Source organism: Pseudochaenichthys georgianus, chromosome 6 (genome assembly GCF_902827115.2).
Source record: "Pseudochaenichthys georgianus chromosome 6, fPseGeo1.2, whole genome shotgun sequence".
In the NCBI taxonomy this organism is placed as follows: domain Eukaryota; kingdom Metazoa; phylum Chordata; class Actinopteri; order Perciformes; family Channichthyidae; genus Pseudochaenichthys; species Pseudochaenichthys georgianus.
In genome coordinates, this window is record NC_047508.1 from 176,516 (window position 1) to 193,890 (window position 17,375).

The window sequence follows — 17,375 nt, forward strand, 5'->3', positions numbered from 1 at the left end:
GGCAGAATTCAACTCATTTTGCAGATAAGAACAACTCCTTTTAAAATGTGCAAAACATATATCAATGCAATCGAAGTTGAAAATGCATGTCCTGTGACCCACACAGTGTGTGATCACAATTTTATGTTTATATTTAATATCATTTTATATTACCTGTTTAACAATGGACAGCAGGGGGCAGTAGATGGCAGAGTAACACTGCCATAAAGGGGTTTGTTATTATTTACGCGTCTACCGTAAAATGTCTGACGTGATGACGGAGCTGACGTTAGCTTGCCATTCTGGCAAGACCCGCCAAACGAGCAGTAAATGGAATTCTCTGCTCATAATTTCTCCTGTTTTACAGGAAATACTATCTGTCATCGCGCCCTGCATAGCGGGGCCTGTTACAGATTCTTGGGGGCTCGTCCGGGATCAGCATCGTTTGAGACGACCACATGCTGATCCAGTGATATTGGACCTAAAGGACCGGACTGACGACGTGTTGCCGGAGTGAAGGTGCTTCCAGTTAGCGACTCAAGAGGTAGAGAGACCAGGTTGAAGGGGATCTACGCCTAGGAGTGCAGAACTGTTTGCCACAGTTGCCCACTACACACAGGATGGCGGACAACGAGAGGAAGAGACTAAGCTGGTCCATCAAGAAAAGACTTCATCAGCTAACAGCAGATGAAGCGTATGAAGTTGCCACACACCTCGATCCAGTGGAAGAACTTGACTCATCAGAGCTAAACAGGGACGACGACGAGGGCTGTGTTGAGTATATTGCTGCGAATATGAACAGTATGACTCTACTAAACCTAGAAGATGAGGGAATGTCAATGTTGTTGTGTCTACAAGATACTGTTAATTTGATTATTGCAAACCGTAGCAGTGGTACCGTGTGTTCCAAAGAGGGTGAAATTGATACTTCTGTTAAATCACCTCTGATGTTATCTGCTACTGTTAACGCTAACCAACAACTTGAGCCATTAGACAATCCAACTGAGACTGGCATTCATGACGCAGACATACAGAAACTGTTAAGGGGCTTAGAGGAGGTGCAAAACAAACTTCAACGCAGTGTCACCACACCTAGTTCAGACACACCGCAACCTCACTCTAGCCAACCCAGTAAGCAGCATACACCTAACTCACCACATACATCTACAGAAGGACTCTCTAATCCCACCCGAGAGAGCATGATTTCCCTTAAAGATCTTTCATTTCTGCACAGAAGGGAGTTTAAGATTCATGGAGGGCAGATAACTGACACTTCATCAGACATTAGCTTTAACAGCTTATGTAAACAGATTGAGGAAGGCTGCAGAGAGCAACACACTGATGACGAGATCATTAGAGGGGTGTCACGCATAATAAAAGGTGGAAACTTTAAAGACATGCTGACAAACAAGGAAGATCTTACAGTCACCGAGCTGAAGAGTTTCCTGCAGTCCCACCTTGGCGAGAAGAGCAGCACAGAGCTCTTCCAGGAATTGATGTGTGCTAGACAGCATGAAAATGAAGCTCCACAGCAATTCCTATACCGCATGATAGGACTGAAACAAAAAATAATGTTCACCTCCAGGCAGGAAAATGCACTTATTAAGTATGATGCGTCTACACTGCAGGGTGTGTTTTTGAATGCAGTCTATCAAGGCATGGGAGAGAGACATGAGGATGTCAGACGGGAGCTGAAACCTCTGCTTGCTGACCCCACTGTGTCTGATGAAGCTCTGTTAAGGCAGGTTATCAAGACTACGATGGAAGAAAGTGAAAGAAAGCGCAGACTGGGACGCAGTTCCAACCGCAAGTTAACTCAAGCACACAGCATACTCGCTGAACCTGAAGAGATACTCAGCAGTGTGGGAGAGACTAAAAGTAAGGATAATGTCATCCAGAGATTGAGTGCACAGGTTGAGGCTTTAACACAGGCAATGGAAACACTGAAACAGCTATCAACAACAACCCAGGTGCCTGAGGGGCTACATCAAACCACTCACCAGTGTTGCTCTGACAAAACCAGACCAGAGAAGAAGACCAGGAGACCGTATGGGTGCCCACAATGCATAGCTCAGGCTCAACCAAATTGTAGCCACTGCTTTTTCTGTGGGGAGGAGGGTCATCGTGCTATAGGCTGCTTGAAAAGACAGAAGCAGGCGGGAAACGGGCACCGGTCAGGGCAACGGGACGACCACTGAAAAAAAAAATAACGAACAACACCCAATCAAAAAGATAGCTCCGCTAATTGGTCGAAAGTCGCTATTGAGATGTAGCATGAACGGTTACGCCATAACCGCTCTTTTAGACTCTGGGGCCAATGTGAGCATAATAGACAATGCTTGGAAAGACAGATACTTACCTGGACAAGATATTAGACCCCTCAGTGAACTCATGGAGGATGATCTCTACGTGACGGCTGTCACAGGAGATGCAGTACCTTATGAAGGATGGATTGAAGTGGTAGTAAACCTGCAGGGAAACGATGATCCAGACTTATCTATTCGAGTGCCTTTCCTAGTGAGTCGAATAAAAATAGACAGACCGATAGTTGGTTTTAATGTCATCCAGGAACTCTTTAGGAGTCATGAAAGTAGACCCAAAGTGATATCTATCCTTGTCAACTTGCTTACGGGTGCTTTGGAGATGGACAGTGCAATGGCAGAAGCTATGGTGAGTTTCATAAAGACTGAGCAAAAACAGAAACAACAGAATGCTGCAGTAAAGATAGGCAGGAAAGAAGTCACTATTTATCCTGGCCAGGTAGCTTATATTAAGTGCAGGGTACCAGTAGATATTAGTGAATCTGACTCACTTGTGCTTTTCGAACCCAATCTAGAAGCTACACCCCTGGCACAGCTGAGTGTTGGAGAAGGACTAATGGCGATCCAACAGACAGAGAGACCTTTCGTAAAGGTGCCTGTGTCAAACCATTCCAGAAGTGCTGTGACTCTGCCCAGCGGTACTGTTCTAGGCAACATCGAAACCATTGACAGAGTGATAGAGACAGATAACCAAAGCAGCAAGGACAATCAAGCCCAGGCAAATATAGCCAGTTCTTCCACATCACCACACTCTAACAGTGACAAACCCACTTCTGCACTGTGGCACCCACCTGTGGATGTCAGCCACCTGAGTGATGAGCAACAGATGAAGGTGGAACAGATGTTACACGAGGAATCGGCAGCCTTTGCTAAAGATGATGGGGACATAGGTTGCATTCCCAACCTGCAAATGTCCATCAACTTAAAGGACAACATCCCAGTTCAGCGCACATACAGTGCAGTACCTAAGCCCCTTTATAAAGAGGTTAAAGAGTACATCCAAGACCTGCTTGTAAAAGGGTGGATAGTTAAGTCCAAATCTCCATACTCAGCACCTGTTGTCTGCATCAGGAAAAAGGATGGGTCCCTAAGGTTATGCATCGATTATAGAATGTTAAACCAGAAAACGGTACCAGACCGTCACCCATTGCCTCGTATTCAGGAACTCATCGACACCCTAAAAGGCCAAAGCTGGTTCAGCATTTTAGACCAAGGCAAGGCCTACCACCAAGGCTACATTGCTGAAGGATCCAGACACATGACGGCTTTCAACACCCCTTGGGGGCTGTATGAGTGGGTGAGGATACCTTTTGGACTCTCCAACGCCCCTGCTGCTTTTCAGCGCAGCATGGAGGAAATGTTGGACTCTCTGCGTGACAACTGCTGTATCCCTTACCTCGATGACATCCTCTGCTACTCCGACTCCTTCACTAGCCATGTTGAGGGAGTACGTCAAGTCCTGAGAGCCTTGCAGTCCCATGGTGTCAAGCTTCGACCAACAAAGTGTGAGCTGTTCCAGAAAGAGGTCAGGTATGTTGGGAGGCTGGTCTCTGCAGACGGTGTCAGGATTGACCCAAAAGACATTGATGCCATTATGTCTCTGAAAGAGAAGAGGCCAAGCACAGTTGGAGAAGTGCGGAAGTTACTGGGTTTCCTAAGCTACTATAGAGCCTATATTCAAAACTTCTCAAGCATTGCAAAACCAGTTTATGATCTATTAAAAATTAAAGGAAACTCTACCGTAACACAGGGGAAACATAAGGTGGGAAAAGGAGCTCAGATGCCCTCAAGGACACCTGTCCTGTGGACTGATGATCACCAAAGGATTCTTGAACAGCTGATTGACACGCTTTCACACCCACCTGTGTTGGCCTATCCGGATTTCGAACTGCCATTTGTGCTCCACACTGACGCCTCTCAGCAGGGACTCGGCGCTGTGTTGTATCAACGACAGGATGGAAAATTGAGAGTCATTGCCTATGGTTCAAGAACTCTGTCTCCCGCTGAGAAGAATTACAACATGCACTCAGGGAAACTGGAGTTTCTTGCTCTTAAGTGGGCGATATGTGTGAAATTTAGGGATTACCTGTTCTATGCACCCCATTTCACAGTATACACAGACAATAATCCCCTCACATACATGATGAGTACGGCCAAGCTGAATGCTGTGGGCCACCGATGGGTAGGTGAGCTAGCAGACTTTAGGTTTGATGTCAAATACAGGCCAGGAAGAGTGAACATAGACGCAGACACGCTCTCTCGTCTCCCTCTTGACATTGACATCTACGTTAGAGAGTGTACTGAGGAACTCACAAGAGAAACCATTCAAACCACATGGGATGGTTGTGAGTCTGCAAAGAGGCAGGATGTTGCTTATGTTGCTGCATTGGACCTGGCTTCATGCTCAGAGTCACCTGTGAATGTGTCACCCCTTACCATTGACCACAGTGAGCTAGTCAATGCTCAAAGGGAGGACCATGCAATCGGTGAGCTTATCAAACTTAAAGAGGCCAAGGCAGTATTGACCAATGAGGACAAGAAGAGAGCCAGTGGTACACTCAGAAAGCTCATGCACGAGTGGGGAAAACTGCACATGGAAAATCAACTGTTGTACCGGACGGCCAGTCAGCGGCAGCAGCTCGTCTTACCATCACGATACCACCCCCTGGTACTAAAGCATCTCCATGACGACATGGGACATGTTGGGGCTGAGAGGGTCATCCTCCTGGCTCGAGACCGTTTCTACTGGCCTTTCATGAAAAAGGACATTGAAACCTATGTAACCAGAAAGTGTCCCTGTATCAAACAAAAGAAACCTGTGACACACGTCAGAGCACCAATGGGCAGCATCACTTCATCTGCACCACTTGAGCTTGTGTCTATAGACTATATGCACCTGGAAACTAGCAAAGGGGGCTACGAGTACATTTTAGTAGTTATTGACCATTTTACCAGATTTGCTCAAGTCTACGCAACAAAAAATAAATCTGGCAGAACAGCTGCTGAAAAAATCTATAATGACTTTATTCCAAGAATCGGCTACCCGGCCAGGCTCCACCACGACCAAGGCAGAGAGTTCGAAAATGACCTGTTCAAGACCCTGAGGCATCTGGCTGGAGTTGCTCATTCAAGGACAACCCCATACCACCCCCAAGGAAACCCAGCTGAGAGGTTCAATAGAACATTGCTCCAAATGTTGAGGACCCTGGGAGAAAAAGAAAAGAGCAACTGGAAAGACCACTTATCCCTGGTTGTACATGCATACAACTGCACCAGGCATGAGGCAACAGGCTTCTCACCCCACTACCTCATGTTTGGACGGCACCCGTGTCTCCCAGTAGATTTAATGTTTGGCCTGTCAGCCAAAGGTCAGACTGAAACAACACAGGGCTATGCTAAGAAATGGTCTCTGAGAATGAAAGAGGCTTACCGGATTGCATCTGAAAACAGTCAACACTCCAGTGCAAGAAACAAGAAGTACTATGACTGTCACATCAAGGGAGTTGTGCTCCAACCTGGTGATAGAGTCCTAGTCCGCAACATGAGTGAGAGAGGTGGACCTGGAAAATTGAGGTCCTACTGGGAACAAACTGTGTATGTCGTCAAAGAACAAGTTGGCTTCGCCCCTGTTAGAGCCAAGGAGACCGCCAGGTCCCGTTATGAGAGGAAACATTATCCCCAAGCAACGAGGACAAGGAGGCAACTCCTCCCGGTCTTCCCGGAGATGTTGGATGAAGTGTCGGTCTCGTGGAGGGAGATCCAGGGTGCCTCCTCCCTAGACTGCGACGGTATGGAGAGGCTCGGCCTGCTCCGCATACCGCCGATGGAACTGATGGTGGCAGCCCACCTCCTACCGAGGATGGGCCCGTCACCAAGCAGGAACCCCACGCTGCCAGCGAAGGTGGACTGTTTCCAGTCGACCATGACTGAATGGTCCTACAGAGCCGCAGCGTTGTCCGCCAGGGCTCTGAACGTTTCCTCGCTGCTAACCGCATACCAAGCGGAGCTCTGTGAGGATGTGTCGAGTAATCCTGGACCGGCCGTTCTGGACGAGTTGGCCGCGGCACAGACATTTGTCTGACAATGGGGATCATGGTGGTGCAGGAAAGAGCTAGATGGCTCAACCTCACCAACCTCCCAGACCGGGAAAAGGAGGATGTGCTTGACATGCCCATCGTTCCCGAGGGGATTTTCGGCTCTGCTCTTGCCTCCATGCAGAGGAGATGCGAGTCGAAAAAGAAGGAGGACGAGGCCCTCCACCTCTGCCTCCCTCGAAGGGCCCAGCCGCTGCCTTCGCAGCGGCAGCCCTTCGTCCGAGCTGCCTCGAACCCTGCTCGGTTCAAAATACCGAAAACACAGAGGTCGCAGTCCGCCCCCAGTCCCCAGCACAGGCAGGGGACGAGGGCGAGCTGGCCTAGAAAATCTCCAGTTCCGGCTGCAGCCCAGGCGCAGCCAACCCAGAATTTCGGCCAGCAGTCAAGGAAGAAGAAGCGAACGGCGTGACAGCCCCTCCTTCTCCCCTCTGTGACAGAGCTGTAAGTCTACGGTTCCCCAGCTCTAAATGTGTTCCCGCCGCCTCGAGAGATGCCTCAACACCATCCTCAAGTCCGCATAAACACATGTCACACACTTATTGATTTTTCTGTCATAAAACATTTTCCGCTGACGCATCCAGGCTTCGAGCCAAGGGTGCAGCTCGAAAAAATGAAAAGAAAAACAATAAAAACAATAAACAGTCAACTGTTCCCCTTCTGAGAGCAGCTACGGCCTCTCTCAAAGGGCGGACAATTGACGGGTCTGTAAAGGCACCACCGTCACGCGCATGCGCAGTGCCGGCTGGGGTTGTGAAGGCACCACCGTCACGCGCATGCGCAGTGCCGGCTGGAGCTGTAAGGGCACCACCGCCGCACGCATGCGCTGTGTCGGTGGGGCTTGTCGAAATGGGGCACCACAGTGCTCAGACACTGGAGGGCCCCATGACACAACAAATAGAGACTCAAAGGGGAAGAGACGTGACATCTCAGCTTGCTCTAAGGAGCATACAGTGGGAGATGCACACGACATCTGCTTGGGTTTCTCAAGACAGTTACACGGAGCTACAGACTCCAAGTCACCGTCACCCCCCCTCGCTTCTCGGGCTATCTGTATTCACAAGCCCGGGGAGAGTCAACCCATATTCTAGAGAGAGAGATTCTCTCTCTCCTAGAAAGGAGGGTTTTATCTATAATGCCCGCCGAGCAGAGTCAGATTACGCAGACAAATGTCCTCGTAAAGCACCTGCTCAACATGGGTCCCAACAAATAACTAAACCCCGCACGCCACGGCGTGCGGAGAGTATTGGTTATTATGAAATGCGTAGTGGCACTACGCCATTGGCCGCACCCGACTTTTCTAGTACGGGGCGTGCCTACGGGTGCAGTCCTTTCACGGAAGGTGGTCACCACGGACGCATGTCAGACAGGCTGATAGGGTATTTACGAAGGTCACCCGGTGAGGGGTCTCTGGAGCAGAGACCTCCAGCGGGCGCACGTAAATCACCCGGAGCTTTTAGCGGTGTTCCCCACCCTAAAACGCTTCCTGCCTTCTCTCAGAGGACACCATGTCCTCGTGAGGACAGACAACACGACCACAGTATCGTGTATGAACCGCCAAGGGAGGTTGCGTTGTCTCCAGTCAGACACACTGGCACACAAACTGATCCCTTGGAGCGGCAGACGTCTTCTCTCTCTGAGAACGACACAGGTACCAGGAGTGATGTACCTCGGGACAGATCTGCTGTCCAGAGGTGCACCACTCTATGCAGACTGGACTCCTCATCCAAGGATCGAGAGTCCGCTGTGGGTGCGTTACGGCGGAGCCGCGTTAAGTCTGTTCGCATAAAGAGAAAATGCTCAATGACAGCTGTTCTCTTTAATGCACGATTTAAACGCACCGTTGGGCGTGGACGCACTCATACACTATTGACCTCCGGGTCTTCTGTATGCGTTCCCACCCCTCGCTCTGTTACCCCTAACTCTGGCCAGAGTGAAGGAGCAACGCCACACACTTATCCTGATGGCTCCGCCATAGCCCGCAACGTACGGGCTGGTGGAGATATATCAGCTGTTGTGCAGGCAGCCATGGCAGCCTCCACTACGCAGGGACTCAGGCGGGGGGGGGGCGATCCTTCACCCATGCCCAGAGCGCGGGGCACTATGGGCCTGACCCGTGAGTGGTACAATCTGAATACAGTGGGACTCCCTCAGAAGGTGATACACACTATTCAGAGTGCGAGAGCTTCCTCCACCAGGTCTCTTTACGACTGTAAGTGGAGGGTGTTTGAGGAGTGGTGCCTTCAAGAAGGACACATCTCTTTTCAATGTCCTGTCGGGGTGATTTTATCATTCCTACAGGACTTGATCGATAAACACAGAGCTTTCTCCACGATCAAGGTGTACCTGGCTGCTATTGCTGTATGCCATGTGGGCTTTGAGACGGCTAGCCAACATCCTTTGGTCTGCCGTTTTATGAAGGGAGCTCGCAGGCTCCTCCCTGTCTCCAGGTCACTGGTGCCCTTATGGGACCTGGCAGTGGTTTTAAATGGGCTCAGAATGACCCCCTTTGAACCCCTGGAAGGAGCTGACATGAAACATCTGTCACTCAAGACAGTGCTGTTACTGGCCCTGGCATCCGCCAAGCGGGTCAGCGATATTCATGCGCTGTCTGTACGTCCTTCATGCACTCAGTTCGCCCCAGGGCAAACGAGAGTGTTGTTGAAGCCCAACCCTGCCTTTACACCAAAGGTGGTTGGTTCGTGTACCCCAATTGACATTGAGGCATTTCCTCCGCCGCTGGTTTCCTCCGGGGAGCAGCAGCAGGATCTGTTGTGTCCAGTCCGGGCTTTACGCACATATATGGACAGATCAAAGGAGCTTCGTCTTAATGACCAACTCTTTGTGTCTTGGGCTAACGCTCACAAGGGCAAGCCTGTTACTAAGCAACGGCTCTCCCACTGGATTGTGGAGCCAATTGCTTTGGCCTATACGAGTCAGAGTTTGCAAGCACCTTCGGGTCTGCGGGCTCACTCGACTCGGGGCCTGGCTACATCCTGGGCTTTGTTCAAGGGTGTTTCCATCCAAGACATCTGTACACTTTTGTTCGCTTTTACAGGCTAGACGTCTCCGCTCCAAGCGTGGCCCGAGCAGTGCTGGGCACCTTGTTGAGTTGGGACTCTACCTGTTAAGTTCTGGTTGGTTGGTGATTTTCGAGATAAGCTCGTCTGGCAATACGGGAGCTACAATATCCCATAGTGAGACATCGAACGGAGTGTTATGAATGAGAACTATAGGTTACTTACGTAACCCCAGGTACGTACTCAGAGTAACATGAAGTGAGATGTCTCACCAGACGGCCCTCCTTGCTATGGTGAAGCGAGAAGAGGTGCTTATTTTTGAATAACGCATGCGTCGTGGCGCAAGCTACTTATAGGGGGTGATTTCCCCTGACGCTGACGTCAAGATCACCAGCCAATCAGGATTGGCGTAATGAGATTGATGCTTCTGTTTGCTCCGCGATGAGGCGCATCCCATAGTGAGACATCTCACTTCATGTTACTCTTAGGACTGGGGTTACGTAAGTAACCTATAGTTAGTGTTGGTGTCTCCTGGGGAGTTTTCATGAACATATCGGACTTCTCTTATGGATTGCTGTGCATTAGACTTGTGTTGTGTCGTTTATACTTTATTCCAACTTGTAATATTTTAATAACTGAACACACTTTTTATTTTATAGATAAAAAAACACATCTATGTATTTTCAAGCTAAATGTGATTATAGATTAAAGCTCCTCCAGAGAGCCTTGGTCGAAGTGCATTTAGAGAAATGAGATGTCCTTCAACATGGCGCGCTGAAATCCATTTCCGGGTCACTACCGTAGGACCGAGGATTCGAGGAGGGGAAATTAGTGAAATGAGAATGCCCAAGGTCGTTTCTAGTTCCTTTCCAACATTTCTAGAACTTCTCCCATATTTTATTAAAGATATCAGACTTTCCCTTTAAAGCATAGGTGAATTTCTCTAAGGCCAGACAATGAAAGATATTATTTTGTTAATGTAGTCTGGTATCGGATCGCAAGAAACACCGCTGTCATCAGACTGGCTGTTACTGGCTGTTACTGGCTCTTCTCCACCACCCTCTGTTTAAATGCACTCAGTAGCGCCCCCTGCTGCTGTGGAGAATAACTCAGGTCATTAGGCGCATTCACACTGCGGTACTTTTCCCACAAAGGTTAATCCGAACTTAGTTCATGCAAACTCTTTAGTTCGCATGAACTAAGTACAGATCGCGTTCACACCGGAATAAGTCCCTGGGGGAGGATTAGGCAAATGCAGCCGCTGACGTCACTTCTTCTTCTTCTGCTTTGGGTTTACTGGCAGGCCGCAAACCACTTCACGGCGTATACTGCCGCCGAAAGTCCCCGGCCGGAAGTCCCGGAGTTGCTGGGAGTCCCAGCAGCTTCTACTGAAGCCTTCCGAGTAAATCGCCAGAACGCCGACACCTCCTCATCTCCACCGCTCCCATGTTTTATTTTGTGTTGCCATAAGTTAGTCTCTCTGCGTTTCTGCGCTGGGCTAATGCTAATGCTAATAATGCTAATGCGAGGATAATAAAATGGCGGCTTCACAAATCTTTTTGGGAGTTTTACGGGGCGTGGTTTGCAATCCGCCCAGCCAATCAGACATATAGCTCTTTCCTCACAAAAGAGCCGCTCGAAAGTCCCTGCTCTCTAGCAGGGACTTTCGAGGGGGTAAAAAGGTTCGCATGAACTAATTTTAGTACCGGCTCTTTTTGGTGTGAACGCGATCATGAACTAAGTTCGCATGAACCTTTGTGGGAAAAGTACCGCAGTGTGAATGCGCCTATTGTGAGAAAATCCTCATGGTGGAATATTCCTGCCAAAAGTCACATGTTTTTTTTGTACTCGTAGAAAATATGTTTGTGTACTTCCATGCTGTATTTGTTTCTGAAACATAATTTACTAGAAATGTAATGTGTTTGTTTGATAGATGTGTGTTGTACTTGCTAAACAAAATGCATTAGTTTGTATGGTGTTTTGTATTTGCAAACCACACTGTTTGTTAGTGAATCATAGGCTGTTTGTAACACATGTTTAGTTTGTTTGTGGAGTTATGGCAGGAAATTAGCACCATACGGCTGCTTCACGTAAAGTGTTGGTCTGTTGAGATACTCATTTTTTACAAAGCACATGATGAAGAGTAATGAAAGATCATCTGACTTATCTGACTCCCATTCATCCAGAATTAGAACAGCTATAAATGAAAACATTTTACTGAAACTCATGTGATGATTTGTTTAGCCTACCTAGTGGGAGAAGGCTCTGTGTAAGGTCCTGCCATTACATAGAAATGCTGTGTGCACATCTTGCTTGGTCAGAAGCTCTATAGCGTCAGTTGTGTAGGTCCTAGCTATTAATGTTATTGGAGAATTATAATGTCAACGACAATAAAAATGGAGATCGAAGCAGAACTATCTATCTTACTACCTGTAGGTTAACCAGTGACCCCCATCACCCCAACCACAGACTGTTCTGTATGCTGGTCTGGCAGGCGGTACCGCAGCATCAGGACTAAAACCACCAGACTCAGGGACAGCTTCATTCCACAGGCCATATGACTGCTAAACACCTGAGCTTGCACTATTTACATTTGTATTGTTGTGTTTTATCTTTAGTTGCTATGTCTTGTAAACTGCACTGTTGAGGAACCTGAAATCTAAGTTTGTCATACATTATGTAATCACACCGTAGTTGTGTATATGTTATAACGATAAACCTTGAATCTTGAAAATGATGTCTTCACTACAGCTTCCATTTCTCTCTAAACAGTCCAACTATCCTGTTTTACAGCGTGTGTATCCAGTGTTGCTGACTCCTTGACTCCTTGACTCCTTGACTCATAAGCCTGCTGCTGCTGCTGAGAAGTTGAAATAGAGGAAACATTAGTATAGCTGTAAAGCCTGGACCTGAACAGATAATGCTTCTGCTTCTCCCAGCTGCAAAGAAGAACCAAGGAACAATAGTCCTTTAACTCTGTCTCATTTAGAATGTCATTAATCAAGAATGCTTACATATATTTTGAGGTTAAAAGACTTTAAGCAAATGTAATTGTGTAGTTCTACCAAATGACACACTAGTAGCTGGATGTTGGTTACAATAATGTTCTGCCCTCTGAGCCTGAATTCCATCAAATTGTAATTTATGTAAATTGTGTTTGCGAGCAACTTAGCCAGACAACTTGAAATGGCAGTGTCGTGTGCACAGGTTGTTCACGCTGAGCAGAAGTGGCTAAAAGCACTAGTGGCTAAAAGCACTAGTGGCAGGATGTTTGGACAGACACACATTTTAAGAAATACTTGAACATCAAATAAAAACTGATGTAAAATGATAGCTCACCTCAACCATTCATTGGTATGTCAATGTTACAATGGTGTGTGTCAACAGTACACCTCACAGCTGTTCCACTCCATACATAGTATATATATATAGGAATGGATACGAAATGCCTGCATGTGTGTACAGTGTTGATGTAAATGCTTAAAAAAGCCCCCTCCTTCATTCATGACAATGACCCAGTTGTGAAAGATGGAATGTAAACATCTGCATTCTAATCTTTAAGCCAATAAAATAACGTGATGCAACCTAACTACTGTAGAAAATGTAAAACAAGCGACAGATACAAGTCCACCAACATTTTTAACCGAAAATAAGGAGTGCTGGGTAGCACATGTTCATGAACATGTTACATTTAAATGAAATAGAGCACCAATAATAAGATACCGTTTTAGCTTGACAGCCAATACATCATTAAAATGTAACCCTTGATAATCTGTCTGCAGCTGAGCTCAGTGACTTCAGAGGATGCATACTGACGCTAACAATATGGACACATATTACATACTATTGTTGACCCTGTTAACATAGTGTTGAAAGGTATGGCAAACATGGCAGTTTGAAAAGGGCATGTCTAACTCCTAACGCTTATGTTTTCATTACGGTAATGTATACTTTGTGTTTTGTTACTTGCAGATGTCAGGAAGTATGCTAGATATACAGTACTGTGATCACAGATTGATAGCAGTCCCATCAAACTGTAGCGAAGCTGGGTCACATCAGCAAGGTGATACTGTAGCAGGACGGGGAAATAAAAACAACCTGCTGGACAGATTCCCTGATTAAAGGGGCGTGGCAAACCAAGCTACCTGAGAGGAGCTGGAGGAAAGCAATCAAGAGCATGATGACACCTGTATGCTGTGGAGAAAAAAGGCATGTCATTCAACTGCAAGAGAGAACAGAGAGGGAGTCGGATCCAGTCAAGAAACAAAGTGGATTCTTCAGGACTTCTTCAGAGAAGAACCCATGGGCTGTTGGGGACAATGATTAATCTTTGTCCTGCTTAGCTAAATCTGCAATGCTGTAATGTACTCGCTTTCACCCTCAGATACATGTGCTCTACACGACAGCATCTCACTGCACAGATCTCATTAATGCTAGTCCAGCAGAACCATGCAGGGGAAATACGGCACAAGACAACTCTAAACCAAGCCCACACTCAAGACCTCTATCCACAAAGCGTGTCCCTGAATACCACAAAGTCTGTCATACACTGCGTTGTCAACAACAGTCAGCTGATAGGTTAATACTTCTAATCTGATAATGGGTATTCCTCACACACACACACGCACACACACACACACACACACACACGCACGCACACACACACACACGCACGCATGCACGCGCGCACACACACACACACACACAAGCCCTACACCACAAGTACATATGAAGACCAGGGAAATTACATCAAAAATCATCCTGTTGAAGGGAAATAAAAAAAGTACAGGATAATAATGTAGAGTTGCAACAATCATTATCTCTAAGAGAGAGAGCAGTTTGCTTCTGGACATTGCTCTTCTCACTTTCCGAGAGGAAACACTGGTATGTCTTCTAAGGCTTCAATCTAACAGAAGGGAAGTTCAACGAGGAAAACAAAAAAATGGAAATGAAAGAAATAAAAAGTCAAATGAAACCTCAGCGCTCACCTGTCTGAGCCAGGAGAAGTGCCTGTGGAAGTCAATGGGAGCGTCCATGCTCCCAGCCCACTGCCCTGCCAGCTCCCCCTGTGTGTGTCTGCTGTATCTTACTGTGTGAGAGGGGTCCTTAGCAGACTGCTTTAGCATGTGAGCATGTGATGCAAGTGTGTGGGTCTGCTGTATCTTACTGTGTGAGAGGACTCCTTAGCAGACTGCTGTAGCATGTGAGCATGTGATGTAAGTGTGTGGGTCTGCTGTATCTTACTGTGTGAGAGGACTCCTTAGCAGACTGCTTTAGCATGTGAGCATGTGATGTAAGTGTGTGGGTCTGCTGTATCTTACTGTGTGAGAGGGGTCCTTAGCAGACTGCTGTAGCATGTGAGCATGTGATGTACGTGTGTGTGACTGAAATGTTTACAGCTGTGGAGGTGGGCCATCTACGATCTCCTCCTCCTGACTGGGACGACTCCCCTCTTTGACCCCCTCCTCTTACAGTACTTCTCTCTCACCAGACTTTCTTTCTTTACTTCCCCACTTATCTCTCAAATCAACAGAAACTCACTGCCTCATACACACCCTCCTCCCTTTCTCTCTGCTCGTTGGAATTGTAGCATGTGTTATCTTCTCTTCCTTTAACTCCAGTCACTTTTATCTATCTTCTACTCCCTCTTCTCTCCATTTTCCTGCTTCTTTCTCCCTGCTGTGTCAGACGGGAGGAAGAGCGGGGGTTTATCTGTCATCTGTTTGTGTCTTGGCCCATAGTCTCTCCCTCTGCCCCTCCCTCTCTCAATATCTCTCTCTCCATCACACACACACACACACACACACACACACACACACACACACACACACACACACACACACACACACACACACACACACACACACACACACACACACACACACACACACACACACACACACACACACACACACACACACACACACACACACACACACACACACACACACGTCAGACTTGGGAACAAAGCAGCAACAGGCTATAATGTCCCCTTTGCTTGTGTTATTTTTAAATGATGGTTCATATCTGTGTCATATTTTCTACATATTCCAATCCATTAGTTTATGTTTCTATTTCCTGTTTATTTTACAAAACCGTTTACCATAAATATGTCAGCCATTTGTCTGAATTACAAATACTGCTTTCCTTTCCTTTACTTACAATGTGCAAAAAGAAGAAGAAATAAAAACGATAGTTAGATTGGGTTATTTATTTACCCAATGCTGATGTGTTATTAGTTTAACCTGTTAAGCCCGAAGGTCCACGCCGACGGGGACCCTGGTTTTTTTGTTCAAAAACGATCTTTAAAACTTATATTTTCTGCACAAACTACATATCATCTGAAAGCTGATACTCCACAGATTATTTTTGTTATAAGTATCATCACTGTAGGACACAAACTCACTGAGTTGGCAGCCAGAACAGAGAAGAAAAAAAACAGCAGTTTTCAAAACCATAACAATAATTATGTCTTACCGTTGCTGTTTTGTGATCAAAGCTCGTGTTCAAGGGAATAAAAACGCTGTTTAAAGTTAATCCAATGTCTCTTAGTCACTTTAGAATTGTTCCTTATAATCTATCATTACATTCATGGCAGCAGGTATAGAGTAGGTATAAAGTTTTGCAGTCCGGAGCTAATGCTGTCTCACATGCTGTTTACGCAAACCTCTCTCAACTTGACGTAAGTATTTAGCGGGACTTACTAACTGTCACTCGATTCTATTGGCTCCAAAGATATGATCCTGCGTAGTATAAACTACGCCTGCTCCGGCTCCATTACGCATTACGCAGCCAGAAGGGAGAGCTTCACCACAGAGCAGGTGCTAGGGATGCTAGCTGACGATAGCTATGATCATACCAGATGACTCTTCGTCGGATGATGAAGATCTCCTCCAGCCAGACCTGGATCCGGACAGTAGTGACTCGGATATTGAACTTCCACCACGGGAAAGGTATGAAATCTCTCTGTTTTTATATATTACTTATGTGTTTGGTGAAACTGCGTCACAGTGCTAGCTTAGCCAAGAAGCTACAGGAATGATTAGGCAAAATGCTAAATAGTGTTACTTGTCCTTTTGGAGTTACATTTTCTAAATGAATGGCCAGTGAATGAATATATACATGTGTTTACTTATTTATTTGGTGTAATATTATTCATTTATAGTCCAATATTATCCTTTTTATATATTACTTATGTGTTTGGTGGAATTGCATCACAGTGTTAGCTTAGCCAAGAAGATACAGGAATGATTAGGCAAAATGCTAAATGGTGTTACTTGTCTTTTTGGAGTTACATTTTCTAAATGAATGGCCAGTGAATGAATATATATATGTGTTTACTTATTTATTTGGTGTAATATTATTCATTTATAGTCCAATATTATCCTTTTTATATATTACTTATGTGTTTGGTGGAATTGCATCACAGTGTTAGGTTAGCCAAGAAGCTACAGGAATGATTAGGCAAAATGCTAAATGGTGTTACTTGTCTTTTTGGAGTTACATTTTCTAAATGAATGGCCAGTGAATGAATATATGACGAGTTTGGTTCCAAAACGCTATAAATCCATGTTGATTAATTTGAGTAAAAATGTATTTTCTTTACCAAGAAAAGTGGCAAGTGAAAACCACTATTTTCTGTTTCAAACTTTCACATAGCATCTTGAGGTTATAATAACATTACAAATTAAAATCCAGAATTAGATTTTCAAAGATTTATTTTAAAAACTGATCATTTTTTCCCCAAAATGCAATAAATCCATGACACGTTTTTTTCCCTCCAAAATGCAATAGATCTATTTTATTTTTCATATTAAAACTGTGCAAAAATACACAACAGTAACAGAGTTCCCGTTAGCCGGCAAATCTAAATCTCTTCGGTCAAAATCATTTCCTTTTAGCGCAATACCGCTTCAGTTGCGCCACTTATGTGACAGACAAGAAGAGTATGTGACAGACAAGAA

At 46.0% G+C, this 17,375-nt stretch overlaps 1 protein-coding gene across 2 annotated transcripts in view; it reads right to left on the reverse strand.

Annotated features, from left to right (window-relative positions):
- ppfibp2b (PPFIA binding protein 2b) overlaps window positions 1-14,571 on the reverse strand; it is a 91,411-nt gene extending 76,840 nt beyond the window's left edge. The window contains exon 1 of one of the 2 annotated variants that reach the window (XM_071203424.1): window positions 14,400-14,571. In XM_071203424.1, the coding sequence (XP_071059525.1) occupies window positions 14,400-14,537 (138 nt within the window). In that variant the 5' untranslated portion in view covers window positions 14,538-14,571. The remainder of the gene's footprint in view (window positions 1-14,399) is intronic. The other variant, XM_071203423.1, reaches the window with a different exon arrangement.
- Between the last annotated feature and the right edge of the window lie 2,804 nt (window positions 14,572-17,375).